This window comes from Motacilla alba, chromosome 12 (genome assembly GCF_015832195.1).
Source record: "Motacilla alba alba isolate MOTALB_02 chromosome 12, Motacilla_alba_V1.0_pri, whole genome shotgun sequence".
Lineage (NCBI taxonomy): Eukaryota > Metazoa > Chordata > Aves > Passeriformes > Motacillidae > Motacilla > Motacilla alba.
In genome coordinates this window covers 401,080-413,884 of record NC_052027.1, presented here as the reverse complement: position 1 = coordinate 413,884, position 12,805 = coordinate 401,080, and the positions used below count along the sequence as shown (strand labels likewise).

The window sequence follows — 12,805 nt, the reverse complement described above, 5'->3', positions numbered from 1 at the left end:
CAACTAGAGGATGAGGCCATCATGACACATTGCTAGCCACGAACTGCTCTGTGCTTTCTTTTCTCTCTTGACAGAGTGGTTGATGTGAATAGTGTTTATAGTGCTGTGTGAAGGCCAGCTGCTGTCTGGGTGGTATAGAAAATAAAGTACACTTTGAAGCTGTGTACCCTGCGTTCACTGACCATCACCATGACACTGCTCCTCACGTGCCCCTGGCAGCAGAGCCCTGGAGCCATCACAGGCTGCTGCCCCTCCTCTGCCCATGCAAAACAGCAGCCGAGTTGGACTGAGGCTTTATTAAATACACCTGTGCTGCAGAGGCTGCTACTCGTTCTCCTCGCTGCGCAGTCTGGCGTTGGGGTTGGTGATCTTGATGGCGAGCTGCGCGGCTCTCTCCACGATCACCTTCCTGTTCTTGGAGGACACGTTGTGGGCAATCTCTGCACAGTAGGACCTGTTGGAGACAGACAGTGCTGGCCGTGGCTCCAGCAGCACCCAGGGCTGAGGCAGAGCCCTCGGGAGCCACGCCACCGTGGCAATGCATTGGAGCTGTCCTGCCAGCAGAGCTCGGGCACAGCTGAGCCCGGGCGTCACTGCACGGGCCCTGAACCATGCCTGCCACCCTGCACTGCCTGGCCTGAAGCAGGAGCTGCCCTCCAGAACAGCTCAGCTTTTCCTGGGAATGACTCAGTCAAAGGTAGTCCTTAGTTATCGTTCTTACTACTCTGTAGCAAAAACAAGCTCTGGAGCAGCCTTGTGCCCAGGTCTGGCCCAGAGCCCCAGCTGTGACTGTGGTGACCAGTGCTGTGACACAGCCTCCCTCACCACTGTTGAGTATTTTTGCCAAGGGGATGAGATTGCCAGCCCCTATGGCACAGTCTCTCTGTGCCCCCACCCTGCAGCAGCACTGAGGGAATCGTGATGGCATCTGAGCTCTCAAGGCAATGATCTTCCTCGTTTGCCCCACCCATGCCACCTCTCCCAGGTGGGAGTACAGCCCCACACACTCACTTGTTGCTCATCATCAGCACTTCCAGCTCTTTCACGTTGTGGACCAGGAACTTTCTGAAGCCTGTGGGCAACATGTGTTTTGTCTTCTTATTGCTGCCATAGCCGATGTTGGGCATCAGGATCTGTCCCTTGAAGCGCCGGCGCACTCTGTTGTCGATGCCTCTGGGTTTGCGCCAGTTGCGCTGCACAAAAGCAGGGAACGGTTACAAAATGAGACAACACAGCTGGGTGAGTGCTGCCTCCGCACCCCTGCCCAGCTGCCTACCCCCGCCTCCGCACCCCTGCCCAGCTGCCTACCCCCGCCTCTGCACCCCTGCCCAGCTGCCTACCCCCGCCTCCACACCCCTGCCCAGCTGCTGCAGCTTGGCACCTCCTGCTGGCCTTTCCTTCACCACCAAAGGCAGCCCAAGAGTTCCTGTCCTTGGGAAGCTGCAGCAACTCCTCACCTTGATCTTGACATAGCGGTCAGACTGGTGCCGGATGAACTTCTTGGTTCTCTTCTTGACGATCTTGGGCTTCACGAGAGGCCTGAGGGCAGGCATGGTGGCTGCGGGACAGAGTGGCGTGAGCGAGGGGCGGGCCCGAGGTGCGGTGCAGCTCCCCGGGCCACGCGTGTCGCAGACTGCCTTCCCCCAGGGGCCACGGCAGGCCGGTGAGGGAATGGGTCTTCATCTGCTGGGGCTCTTCCTCCCGCCTCCGAAGCTGGCAGAGCACTGGGAGCTCTCCAGATGCGATCCTGGGAGGGGCCGCGGTGTCACCCCCGCGATGCTCCTGCCCGGAGCCCGGCGCCGCCCGCCGTGGAGATGAACAGCGACCGAGACGCCCCGGCTCCGCCCGCCCACGCTCCAGAGGCCCCGGCCCGGCGGCGGCGCCCGGGAAGGGGCACGGGTGAGGCCCCCAGCGCCGCCCATCCTCCGCAGCCAGAGGACCGGTGCCGGCCCGCGGGGGCCGCTTTCGCACCCCGGGGAAAAGACGCGACGGAGGGGAGGGGAAAGGGAGGGAAGCGGCCCGTGCCAGCAGCGCCGGGGCGCGGATGGGCGCGGATGGCCGCGGATGGGGGCGGATGGCGCGGCCGGGACTCACCGGTGCCGATGGCGCGTCCAGCGCGGGCCGGGCGAGAGAGGGCGGGGCCGCGCGCAAGCGCTTATGGGACACGCGGGCGGTCCTGGCAGGGGCGCGTGGTGCTGCGGCCGCACACACGGGGCACCAGGCACCGGCGGGGCGGCGCGGAGGCCAGGCCGCCGCCGCGGCGAGCCGGCACCGGGCAGGGAGGCTCAGGCCGGCGGGATCGCCCAGATCGGTGCTTCCCGCCACCGCCACGGACAGCGCGCCTGCTACGGGGCTGCCAGGACCTGTCTGCGTCACAGCGCAGGCCGTGCCCGCCAGCTACTTCCGCCAGCACGGGCGGGCGGGAGGGCGCCACCCGGCGGCGCGGCGGACCGGCCGGTTCCCCTCAGCCCCGGAACAGCGCGCACGGCCCGGGCAGGCGGGAGCGGCCTCCGGCCCCGGGCCAGCCGCTCTGCTCCCTGCACAGGGAGCGAACGGCCTCCAGCCCGCTCTGCTCCCCGCACAGGCTCTCCCCCTCGGCCCCTGCCCAGCAGCACCGAGAGCCGATCCCGGCTGCTCCGGGCCCGGCCGAGGTAGCGGTGGGCACGGGCTGGCTGCGCCCAGCGAGCCCCCAGCCCGGGGAGCAGCTGCGGGCACAGAGCTGCACTGCAAGCAGAGACAGGCACTACAAAACAGGGACATGTTTATTAAAAAACAGCAGTGACTCCAGCCATGACAGCACAGAAGTATTTACACCCAGAACTGTGAGGGCAGCCGAGGGGAGGTGGTGGGGCCAGGTCAGCCCCAGCTCAGCTCAGTCGATGCTCAGCCTCTCCCGGTTCTCCCACAGCCACGTGTGGTACACGTTCAACTTGTGGTCCTGCGGCTGCACCTGAGACACAGGGAAAATGTCGAATATTTACTAGAACACCTTAAAATATCTCATCGCTCCAACATCGTGTTGGCTTTCCAGTGCCAGAGAGTCGGGGGGCACAAGTGAGAGCCAAGGGGCACCACGCACCTCCTTCCATTCGTTGACACAGAAGATCCTGTAGGAGTCGTTGCCGTACTTGCCAATGCCGTGCAGCTCGATGGGGTACCGCCACGCCTTGCTCAGGTACTCACCTGCAGGGCACAGCACTCAGCACCTGCACACACACAGTGAGCACCCGGGCAGCACCACTGCTACATGACTTCACTTCGGCACATTTCACATGGAAACCACAAGTTTTAGGTGTTTCCTGGTGCACGGATCCCCAGAGGTTAATCCTAAACTGTGGTATTTCCATTCTCTGTTCAGAGAACGCGAATACCACATTAAACTCCTTTTCAACAAACCATCGTGGGAGTTTTAATCATAATCTCTCTCATCTGAACAAAATCCTCCTCTGCAGGGTCTCCTCTGCAGAATCAGACAAATCCCTGGAAGGATTTTTGGAAGGGCCTTCTGCAAGTGACCAGAGCAACCCCGAGCAGAGCCACCCTGTAGCAGTGCTCAAACACGGCAGCGGTGCTGCGGGCGCTTGGCTCTCTTCTCTCCAAGTTTCTGGTCTCCTGCAGAACACACTGCGGCTGGCATTTCCCTCCCAGTTCAGACTGGGATCAGCAGCTTTGCCCGTGTGACACCAAAGGATCCCCACGCTGCACAAACAGCCACCAACCCACCCAGCGGAGAAGCCACAGAGCAGCGTCCCATCACAGCTGTCTGGCTTCTGCCAGCAGAACCAAGACTGCTCCAGGTGTCAGGAAAACCCACCTGAGAACCTGATGATGGTTTTGGCTCTGAGTTCGTAGAGGCCCAGAGGTTTGAGCAGCTCTGACATTTCTTTCCAGTCTGCAGCCCTGGCTACCTCAGGAGAAGGATACTTCTTCAGGAACTCCCAGAGCACTGGAATGGCCATTTTCCCTGGTGAAAGAATCCCGTCAGCAGGAGGCTGGGATGGAGTTCTCCTTCTGCACTATCCATATGCTTTCTCAAGTGAGCTCTTCCAAGGTAAAGTACCAACTAAGGATTATTATTTTACAGTGACACAAGTTAAACGAAATCAATTCTTCCATTAATGCCATTAAAACTGGCAGCTGTTTCAGCCCTTTAACACCTCCCAACACTTACACACCTACTCCTGCTACTCTACTTGCCTGAAGTTTTGTTGAGAAATATGGTGGCAATGAGAAGCTTCCAGGGGTCATGGAAGAGTGTTTCCTGGATAAGATTGAAAGGAGAACGTGGAGGAGTCCATTTTCTGAGCGCCTTCCTTCTGGGTGGGCTGGGGGCTGTACAGGGGCAACACAGGATTATTAGACAGGAAAGGATGGCTTTACCTATTTAATAGAGAAAAAATAAATGAAGAGCTCTGAAGCATTATTGTGGAGGCACTGTGCACAGATGGAGCCACAGCAGCTCCCACACAGCCCCTACAGGGCTGCAGGGGACTGTCCCACTTGGCACAGCTGCAGCCAGTGTCAAGCTGCAAGGGATTTTCCACATCATCACTTGATCCTGAGCCATCCTATCCCTTCCCCATAAAAAAATGTATTTCCCTAAATACAATACCTTCTTTGCTGTATTTACTGGAAAAATAGGGACTTGTTTTCCTTCTCTCCACTTGTGTTCGTGGGGCAGACTCTTCTGTAAAGAAACAAACTTCAGCATTAAGAAAAGGCAGCAAGTGTTTCACTGTCATGTTTCACACACCACTTCTGCTTTATGAGTGATGGAAACAGAAGGAATTCTTCTCATGTACAGAACACAAGTGTACCTTAAATCTCCTCAGATTACTGCCTGACACTGTACAGCTTAAGAGCTTGGCACAGCAAGTTTCAGTTTTGAGTAAGTCTGCATTAAATTAAACGCTGCTGGATAAAAATGAGATTTGGATGCCAGAGCAGCTTGACCTGAAGCAGAACACGTGGCCTCAACAGCCAGGAGAGGCCTGGGCAGAAGGTGAGGGCTGGCACCACCCCGTGCTCTCGCTCGCACGCACCTGGTGACACTCTGGCTGCTGCCAAGCTCGTCCTGTCCCGCGGCTCCGCGTCCTCCTTGGCGTCAGAGGGACCAGCCTGCTCACCCGGGCCCCCCGGGCCTGGCACCGGCCCTGTCTCCAGTCCACAGGGCTTCTCCTCGGGCCGTGCAGCAGGAGTGCCACCGGGGCGTGGCCCCTCCTCTGGCAGGGGCCCCAGCTCGCCCCGCCAGGCAGCCGCTGCCCTGAGCCGTGCCCCTGCCCTGAGCCGTGCCCCGGGCGCTGCTGACAGCGCCGTGCCTGCGCCCGCAGGGGCGGCGCCGGGCTCAGCCCCGCCCTGGCTGTCAGCCCCACGCGTGTCAGTCTGTCTCCGGACCCTCTTGGTCTCCCGTGTGTTAGAGATTCTTCTCTGCCTCTTGGGGTCACCTGGGTTGCTCCTTTCTGAGCCCTTCTCCCGTTTCCTAGTTTGGCCACTCTTCCCATCTGCCCTCTCTCTGCTGGTTTGCAACCTCTCCTCTGGGTTTGTGCCTACCACTACTACATCTGCGCCCTCCTGAGGAGACGCAGCCTCTTCCAGGTGCCCACTCCCAGCCTGGATGTTCTGAATTCCAACCGCAGCACCATCCTGGGCACGGAGCCCCTGCACTTCGCTCTGACAATCACAGTCCTTTCCCAGGTCAGTCCTCGCGGCTCCCGTGCCGCATCCCCTCGGTCCTGAGCGTGTGCTCTCTCGAGGAGCCGCAAAATCAAAATCTGCTGCTTTCAGGGTTGTCTCCCCAGCTTTCTGCAAATACTCCACAAGTGCTCGTTTTGACCTCAGCTTCTTCCCTTCAGGGCTGTGGTAGGAAAGGAAAGTAAATTAGCAACGACTTTCTCATTCTGCCACTCTTGGCTTAAAAATCTTCTGTAATACATGAAAACAACCCCAAAACCAAGGACAAAAACAGATTTGAGGGCGACGTCTGGGCAGATTTCTGTGGTCCTGCCAAGCAAGGCCACACGGAGCTCACCGCCAGCCGCAGCCTCACCTTATGAAGTACACGTCGATCCTCCCGGCCGTCCTGCCCGCCCGCCTGCGGCTGCTCACCCGCTGCCACCCGCGGGGGACGGCGCTGGGCGCCGCCGGGCCGTGGTCCCCGCAGCCGGGGCCGGGCCGTTCAGCCGCCGCCGCGCCTCGACTGCCGCCCCCGGGGCTGCAGGGGAAGAAGAGCCCGGTAAGGTCCTGCTGCCGGCGGAGCTCCGGGGACGGCGGGGCGGGCCTGGGCACGGACCCCCAGACGGCCCCGGGGCCGGGCCAGCGCCGCCCGCACACCGCTGACGAGCCCCGGGCCCCGTGCTCAGTGCCCCGTGCAGGGTGCCCCATGCTCAGGACTCAGAGCCCCGTGCTCAACACCCCGGGCCCGCTCCTCCCTCACCGTCCCGCCGCTCCCGGCGCCGCCATCTCCCGCGCGCCGCTCACGTGACCTCCCCGGCCCCGCCTCCGCGCCCCGCCCCGCGCGAGCGGCCCCTGCGGCGCCGGCAGCGCCCCCTGGCGTGGCGGCGGACCCGCGGGCGCAGGCGCGTTGCCCGTGGCAGCGGCGGGGCCGGGGAAGCGGCGCGGAGCGGGCCCGGCTGTGAGGGGCGCCGAGCCGAGCCGGGCCGAGCCGAGCCGGGCCGAGCCGAGCCAAGCCGGGCCGAGCCGAGCCGGGCCGAGCCGAGCCGGGCCGAGCCGAGCCGGGCCGAGCCGAGCCGGGCCGTGCGGGGTCCGAGGGATGCGGGCCGCGCTCACCTGGCGCGACAGGGCCGAGCAGTGGTGAGCGGCCCCGGCGCAGCCCGCCCGCTCCGCGCGGCTGCTCGGGGCTCCGTGCGCGGGTCGGTCGCGGCCGCTCCGGTGCTCGGGGGTTTGTGGGCAGCCGGGGCCACGCTCGCCGTGCCGCTGCGGCGCTGGCCGCGGGGCACCGCTGCTCTGTTCTTGTCTCCTGACGCGCCGCTCTTGGTTTGTTTGTTTCCCTCAGCATTTACGACCTCGCGTTCAAGCCGGATGGGACCCAGCTGATAATTGCTGCTGGAAACAGGCTGCTGGTAGGGAAACCTTCCTGTCCTCTCTTCTTTTCAACTGCATGAGCATGATTTCTTTCACATTAACTTACGAATATAACCTATCTGAAATCCCCTTATCTCTGTCAGTGCAGCCTCACAGCAACATACATATTAATGCAGGCCAATTCTAAAGTGTTTTGAAGCTTTTAAATATTTCTTTCCAAGTTGTAAGCTCTGTTTCCAAAAGCAATGAGATTTAAGTTATTTGTGTCATCTCGCGCTGCTGTGCCGGGGTTTGAGGTCCCTGAGCCCGGTCCTGGCGCAGCGCGCAGGGGCTGCGCTGGGGCAGGTTTCCCTAAATCCCTGGGAGCAGGGCAGAGGCTCAAAGCCGTGTCCTGGCGTTGTGGTGACAGTGGGAGCATTCACCTCGAGCTGTTTGTGGGTCCAGCTCAGGAGAGCTGCTCACAGGTCCTGCAAAGCTTCCAGGTGGGGCAGGTGAAGAGCTGCAGGAAGGGGTGAATGGGATGGATGGATTGTAGAGTTCAGGGCTGCAGGACAACAGGTGTCATTTTCAGAGCTGACAGAATAATGTCTTTAGTGATGCTTCTTTCCAGTAATTTATTATGCTTAAACACAAAATGCGTAGAAAGATGTTTGAACAGCAAGATGTAAAATATAAAAACAAAAGATAAAAAGCCAATAAGATGTAAAACAAGCTGCCAAACAAGCTGTCGAAAAATGTCCTTTGTGCATGTTATTTTCTAGTACTGACTTCTTTCTTTCTAAGAATATCATGTTACAGAAAGCTGTTTCTGTGCTAGAAAATGTTTTGTCTTGTATGAACTATATGAAATCCAGAAAGCAGACACAAAAGGAAGTGCATACTCTGCTGGCCTTCAGTAATTTTATATCCCAGCCCTCACACTGGAGGTGTTTTAGGCCAGGTTGGATGGGGCTTGCAGCAACCTGGTTTGGTGGAAGGTCTCACTGCCCCACGGGGGCATGAAGTGAGTGAGCTTTAAAGTCCCTTCCACCCAAATGTGGTTCTCTGGTTCTATGAAGAGGTTTTTTGTAAGTTCTTTTGTTTGTATATTTGGATTGGTTTCTTCTCCCCATTTGAACAGGTGTATGATACTTCTGATGGAACCCTAATTCAGCCTTTGAAGGGACATAAAGACACTGTGTACTGCGTGGCTTATGCCAAAGATGGTAAATAGCACCCTGGGGCACTGTCAGCCTGGTTTGTGAAGGGCATCTCTCCCACTGGTGATTGCCCTCTGACAGAGGAGGGATGGGCGTGGGGCTGCTGGGGGTTTGTTCTGGAACAGGGCTGTGCTGTGCAGTGGAGCTGTGATCTGCTGTGCAGATCTACCTGCACTGTGCCTGTAAGGTCACCTGTGAGCCCTGTGGTCCCTCTGCTCCTCCTCTTTGACTTTAGTGCCAGGCTTAGCACTGGTGAAGTCTGTGTTCATGGGTAGCGTGAGGAGAAGGCTCACCTCAGAGATTCCTGTTTCTACTCCTCAGCTGAGTTTTATTCCTGTAGTTCCTCTGTCCCAGAGCTCCCTGATCTCCTGATCCTTCATCTGTTCCCTGCTCAGTGCACTCTGCTTCCCGTTCTCTCACTCAGTGGGTCTCACTCTGCGGGCTGGGGGCCTTCCTGCAGCTGCTGCTGTTTGGGTGATGGGAGCTCCTGGGACACTGTACCAGCTTCACTTGTCCCTGTTCCCATCCATCTCCCGCCTGGGGCTGGGCAGCACTGGAGGGACTGGTTACTAGCAAGGCCGTGGCAATGGTGCAGTACAGCCACTGGAGCTCCCTGTGCCTGGGGAAGCACCAGCACATCCAGGCTCTCCGTGTCAGCCCCTTTATTACTTGAGCCTTGTTGAGTTCAAGAACTTCTTGGTCTCTCTTTGATTGAGTATTTGGAATGAAAGTGATTCTTGTATGTGTGGGATTTAAATTATCTCTAATTCCTAGGCAAGCGTTTCGCATCTGGCTCTGCTGATAAAAGTGTGATTATTTGGACTTCAAAGTTGGAAGGAATTCTGAAGTACACGTAAGTGATGCTGTTCAGTTCTGTGCCTCAGAAGCTGATTTTGATTATGCACTGCTGCAATTAAAGAGCACGAGCTGTTCGATTTGGGAGAAGGTTCACTAAGGTCAGAGAAAAGGGATGAGAGGGGAGGGAGGAGGAAAAGAACAGCTGAAGTATCTGAGTGAGGCAGGAAAGCAATTAAAGGCATAAAAGGAGGTGGGGAATCCAGAGAAATCTGTGAATTTAGAGGGCTGACAGAGAACTAGGGAAACTCAGAATAGGTCAGAATAAAATTAAACATAATATGACCAGTCTTCTATAATGAACCATAATTCTGCTTCAAAGATCAAATTAAAGATGGGTTTGGCACTTCTGGTATATTTCAATCATGTGGCTCTGTTTCAGTCATCCCTCTGAAGCAACAGCTTCCTGTTCTCCTGAGTGCACCTTTATCAGGAGTTAGCTGGTCACTGCACAGAGCCTGCACAAGCACACTTGGTTTAGGATTTGGATACAACCTTCAGTCATATTTTTCAAACCACAGTTGCTGTAATCTTGATGAAATACAGTGAATCTGCTACTTGGAGTCAGTTTTTACAAGGTTTATTACTTATTTACTTTACAGTAATAGCAGACTTACTCGAGGTAATATACAACAATCCAATTATTTTGGCATCTGCTAAAGCTTTCAGCTCACTTGCTGAAAGTCAGAGAAGGGACATTTAAGAATGATTAACTGAAATCTGATTGTAACTTCATTCTAGGCATAATGACTCTATCCAGTGCGTTTCATACAATCCTCTCACTCATCAGTTGGCATCCTGCTCGTCTGGGGATTTTGGTATGTCTTCTCCCTTGAACTTTTCTATTGAGACAGTGGATTCCAGCTGGATAGCCAAGCTAACTACAGATAGGTCCAGCTCTATGACTGCAGAAGAGATGGGACACAAAGCTACCTACCGTTCAGTGACATTGGATACTGATTTAAATCACTTACACTCAGTGAGAAAGGACAGTAGGGAGGGTCCCAGGATCAAATGTGCTGCTCTGTTACTGGAGTTTTCTGCAGAGACACCCTCTGTTATTTAGATGGATTGTTTTTCCCATTTCATAATAAATGATATGTATTTACATGTCCATTAGCAGTGGACAAGACTTTGGTGCTTCTAAAATCCCAGTTGAGTTCTCTGACAGTATTGGTTTCCAGTCTGAACACTGGCACATCCTTACTTGGCATTGGCTTTTTGTTTTCTTCCTCAAGGCTTGTGGTCTCCAGAACAGAAGTCAGTCTCTAAACATAAAACAAGCAGCAGGATTACTTGCTGTAGGTAAGTTTTAAGGGTTATCTGTATCATTTAAGTTAGTTTCAATACAAACCATTCAATACAAACCATTTCAAGTAAGATGAAAGCTGTAAAAAAAAGGACTTCTCCCTCCTTTCTCTTTCAGTAGCAAAGTGTTGGGTTATGCCTGGTCCTGTTTATAACCAAATCCTTCTGAAGGCATCAGAGACAGATCCTGGTCTTGAGCAGGAGTCTTAGCTGTTCTGTCCATCTGTTCATCTCTCTTGTGCAACAACAATAAAGTGAAGTTACAGGAAGAATACTTGCAGTATTTGTTTGCTATTCATTCCCTGTACTGTTGGTGTTTTCAGTTGAAGAAGGTATTACCTTTGTGGGGAACCTGAGGCAGGGATTCATAACTGAAGTCATTTATCTGACTGAAGGAGAGACCAGAATAGACCCTGTCCTACACAGACAGTTCCATCTGATCACATTCTAAATGTGGCTTTTAAAGCATTTTGGTCTGCTCCCAGACTGCCATCCCCAAAATGTACCTGACTTAGCACATGTTACAAATATTGCAAGCTTTAATTTATTATTTTACTTCTGTGAAAAAATGTCCTTGATGTAGAGCATGCTGTTGCTGTAAATGTGGAATTAGATGCATAAACAAACCATAGGATTACTAGCCATCTCCCAGAGGTGTCTAGTAATCTACCATTCCTGTGTGAGTGTGCTATACACCATCCTGCCTTCCTGCTGCTTGTTTGTAGTATTTTGCTCTTCAATATGTATGTGTTTCCTCAGCTGGACAAATGATGGCCAGTACCTGGCTTTGGGGATGTTCAACGGCATTGTCAGCATAAGGAACAAAAATGGTGATGAGAAGGTGAAAATAGAGAGGCCGGGGGGCTCTTCCTCTCCAGTGTGGTCAATTTGTTGGAATCCTTCCAGGTAAATAATTTCATCCTTCCTTTTTTTTCATTCTGAATAGATAATCCTTGGCTCATTGCTTGCAGAAAGGCTTGACTTTTATCCCTACTGGAGCAGGTTAATTCCGTATGTGTTACCCTCTTTAAGTGATTATATATCAGGGTTTTGGCTTTGCTGCCAGTCTTCAACTGAATAGAGAACCTGGGAACAAGTTTTGATTGGAGAAGTGGGATTGTTTAGATTGGAAAAGCCCTTTGAGACATCAAAGCCACCACTAACACCTGTCCCCAAGGGCCACATCCACACAGCTTTTAAATCCCTCCACCCCTGCCGTGGGCAGCTGTGCCAGGGCTGGACAGCCCTTTCAGGGAAGAAATTTTCCCAATACCCAGCCTAAACCTTCCCTGGCAAAGCTTGAGGCCATTTCCTCTTGTTGTGTCCCTGTTCCCTGGGAGCAGAGCGTCACCCCCCTCAAGCTTTGAGTTATTCCTGTAGAGGATACTGGTTTTGATTTTGTGTCCCGAAGCTGTTTTCCAGAGGTTTAAATGACAAACTGCTGTCCTTTCAGTTTGTGATTTTTAAAGAGTAGCATGAAGTGAGTTCTGCTATTCTGTGACTTGGTTCTGTTGCTCTAAGATATTTGTTAGTTAAATTGCTGTAGAATTACTACTTTTCTCTTTTTTTTTGGCAGAGATGAACGCAATGACATTTTAGCTGTTGCAGACTGGGGTCAGAAGCTTTCCTTTTACCACCTGAGTGGCAAGCAGGTATGTCTTAGAGAGTTTATTCAAGAGTCACAGGGTATTTTTGGTTCTGTTTTGTGTCCCACTATCAAAATATTTGTATACAGGTGCTTCATTAATTACATTAAACGTCTTCTGTTTCCCCAGCCTTTTATGAGTCTACTTTTTTCAACCATTCCTCCTTCAGCTCTCATTTCTCACATAGCAGCTCAGCTGCTGTCTCACAGTTCTTCCATTGAAGCCCTTACAGCTCTACATTGTGTGACATGGTTCACTGGTGTGTAGAGAACATCCTTGTGGTTTTTTCACTGGTTAAAGGGGTTTTGTGGGTCGTTGTGTTCTGAGCAGAATGGTTTGGGACTGGAGGGATTCTTGGACGTATTTTGGAACTGTCTTTGGGAATCTTAATACAGCCAGTGGTTCTGGGTGTTGAAAGGCCATGCATGGAGGAGATGAATGGTGTCAGTGATGGCACTTGTTGTTTCCAGGGAAGATGAAATGATCCTTTTGTTAATGTTTTTGATTGGTTTTTTTGGTTTATTTTCCCTTGTAGATTGGGAAGGACAGAGTGCTCAATTTTGACCCGTGCTGCATCAGCTACTTTACTAAAGGAGAGTATCTCTTGCTGGGAGGTTCAGACAGACAGGTTTCTCTCTTCACGAGGGACGGGGTACGCCTGGGCACTGTGGGAGAGCAGAGCAGCTGGGTGTGGACCTGCAAAGTTAAACCAGACTCCAACTACGTGGTGAGCAGGGACATTTTTCTAACATTTTC

At 54.1% G+C, this 12,805-nt stretch overlaps 3 protein-coding genes across 5 annotated transcripts in view; 1 reads left to right on the top strand and 2 right to left on the bottom strand.

Moving 5' to 3' along the window:
- Nucleotides 1-276: 276 nt before the first annotated feature.
- On the bottom strand, nt 277-2,405 carry RPL32 (ribosomal protein L32). The gene is made up of 4 exons (XM_038149034.1): nt 2,095-2,405; nt 1,458-1,558; nt 1,012-1,193; nt 277-454 (listed from the first exon to the last, which is right to left on the bottom strand). The coding sequence occupies exons 2-4, from the start codon at nt 1,551-1,553 to the stop codon at nt 325-327; spliced, it is 408 nt and encodes a 135-aa protein (XP_038004962.1). The 5' UTR covers nt 1,554-1,558; nt 2,095-2,405; the 3' UTR covers nt 277-324.
- A 339-nt stretch (nt 2,406-2,744) lies between these two features.
- On the bottom strand, nt 2,745-6,482 carry MBD4 (methyl-CpG binding domain 4, DNA glycosylase). Its single transcript, XM_038149032.1, has 8 exons — nt 6,434-6,482; nt 6,047-6,211; nt 5,043-5,854; nt 4,613-4,687; nt 4,198-4,332; nt 3,815-3,964; nt 3,080-3,183; nt 2,745-2,950 (listed from the first exon to the last, which is right to left on the bottom strand). Exons 1-8 carry the CDS (start codon nt 6,457-6,459, stop codon nt 2,873-2,875), a joined length of 1,545 nt encoding a protein of 514 aa, XP_038004960.1. The 5' UTR covers nt 6,460-6,482; the 3' UTR covers nt 2,745-2,872.
- A 211-nt stretch (nt 6,483-6,693) lies between these two features.
- IFT122 (intraflagellar transport 122) overlaps nt 6,694-12,805 on the top strand; it is a 29,321-nt gene continuing 23,209 nt past the window's right edge. For all 3 annotated transcript variants that reach the window (XR_005258377.1, XM_038149031.1, XM_038149030.1), the window contains exons 1-9: nt 6,694-6,810; nt 7,013-7,079; nt 8,162-8,246; nt 9,015-9,093; nt 9,837-9,913; nt 10,334-10,400; nt 11,163-11,309; nt 11,980-12,055; nt 12,585-12,776. Coding sequence is in view for 2 of the 3 variants with exons in the window: in XM_038149031.1 (XP_038004959.1) it covers nt 6,770-6,810; nt 7,013-7,079; nt 8,162-8,246; nt 9,015-9,093; nt 9,837-9,913; nt 10,334-10,400; nt 11,163-11,309; nt 11,980-12,055; nt 12,585-12,776 (831 nt within the window). In the remaining variant the exon portion in view is untranslated. The remainder of the gene's footprint in view (nt 6,811-7,012; nt 7,080-8,161; nt 8,247-9,014; nt 9,094-9,836; nt 9,914-10,333; nt 10,401-11,162; nt 11,310-11,979; nt 12,056-12,584; nt 12,777-12,805) is intronic.

What these genes read in the sequence shown, in the direction of transcription:
- MBD4 (XM_038149032.1), bottom strand. Translation starts at nt 6,459, where the DNA reads ATGGCGGCGCCGGGAGCGGCGGGACG. An exon ending in CAGTAAATACAGCAAAGAAG is followed by an intron (nt 4,333 to 4,612) that starts GTATTGTATTTA and finishes GCCCCTGTACAG; the next exon opens with CCCCCAGCCCACCCAGAAGG. An exon ending in ATTTCTCAACAAAACTTCAG is followed by an intron (nt 3,965 to 4,197) that starts GCAAGTAGAGTA and finishes TTCTTTCACCAG; the next exon opens with GGAAAATGGCCATTCCAGTG.
- RPL32 (XM_038149034.1), bottom strand. Translation starts at nt 1,553, where the DNA reads ATGCCTGCCCTCAGGCCTCTCGTGAAGCCCAAGATCGTCAAGAAGAGA. An exon ending in ACCGCTATGTCAAGATCAAG is followed by an intron (nt 1,194 to 1,457) that starts GTGAGGAGTTGC and finishes GCTTTTGTGCAG; the next exon opens with CGCAACTGGCGCAAACCCAG. An exon ending in GTGCTGATGATGAGCAACAA is followed by an intron (nt 455 to 1,011) that starts GTGAGTGTGTGG and finishes TGTCTCCAACAG; the next exon opens with GTCCTACTGTGCAGAGATTG.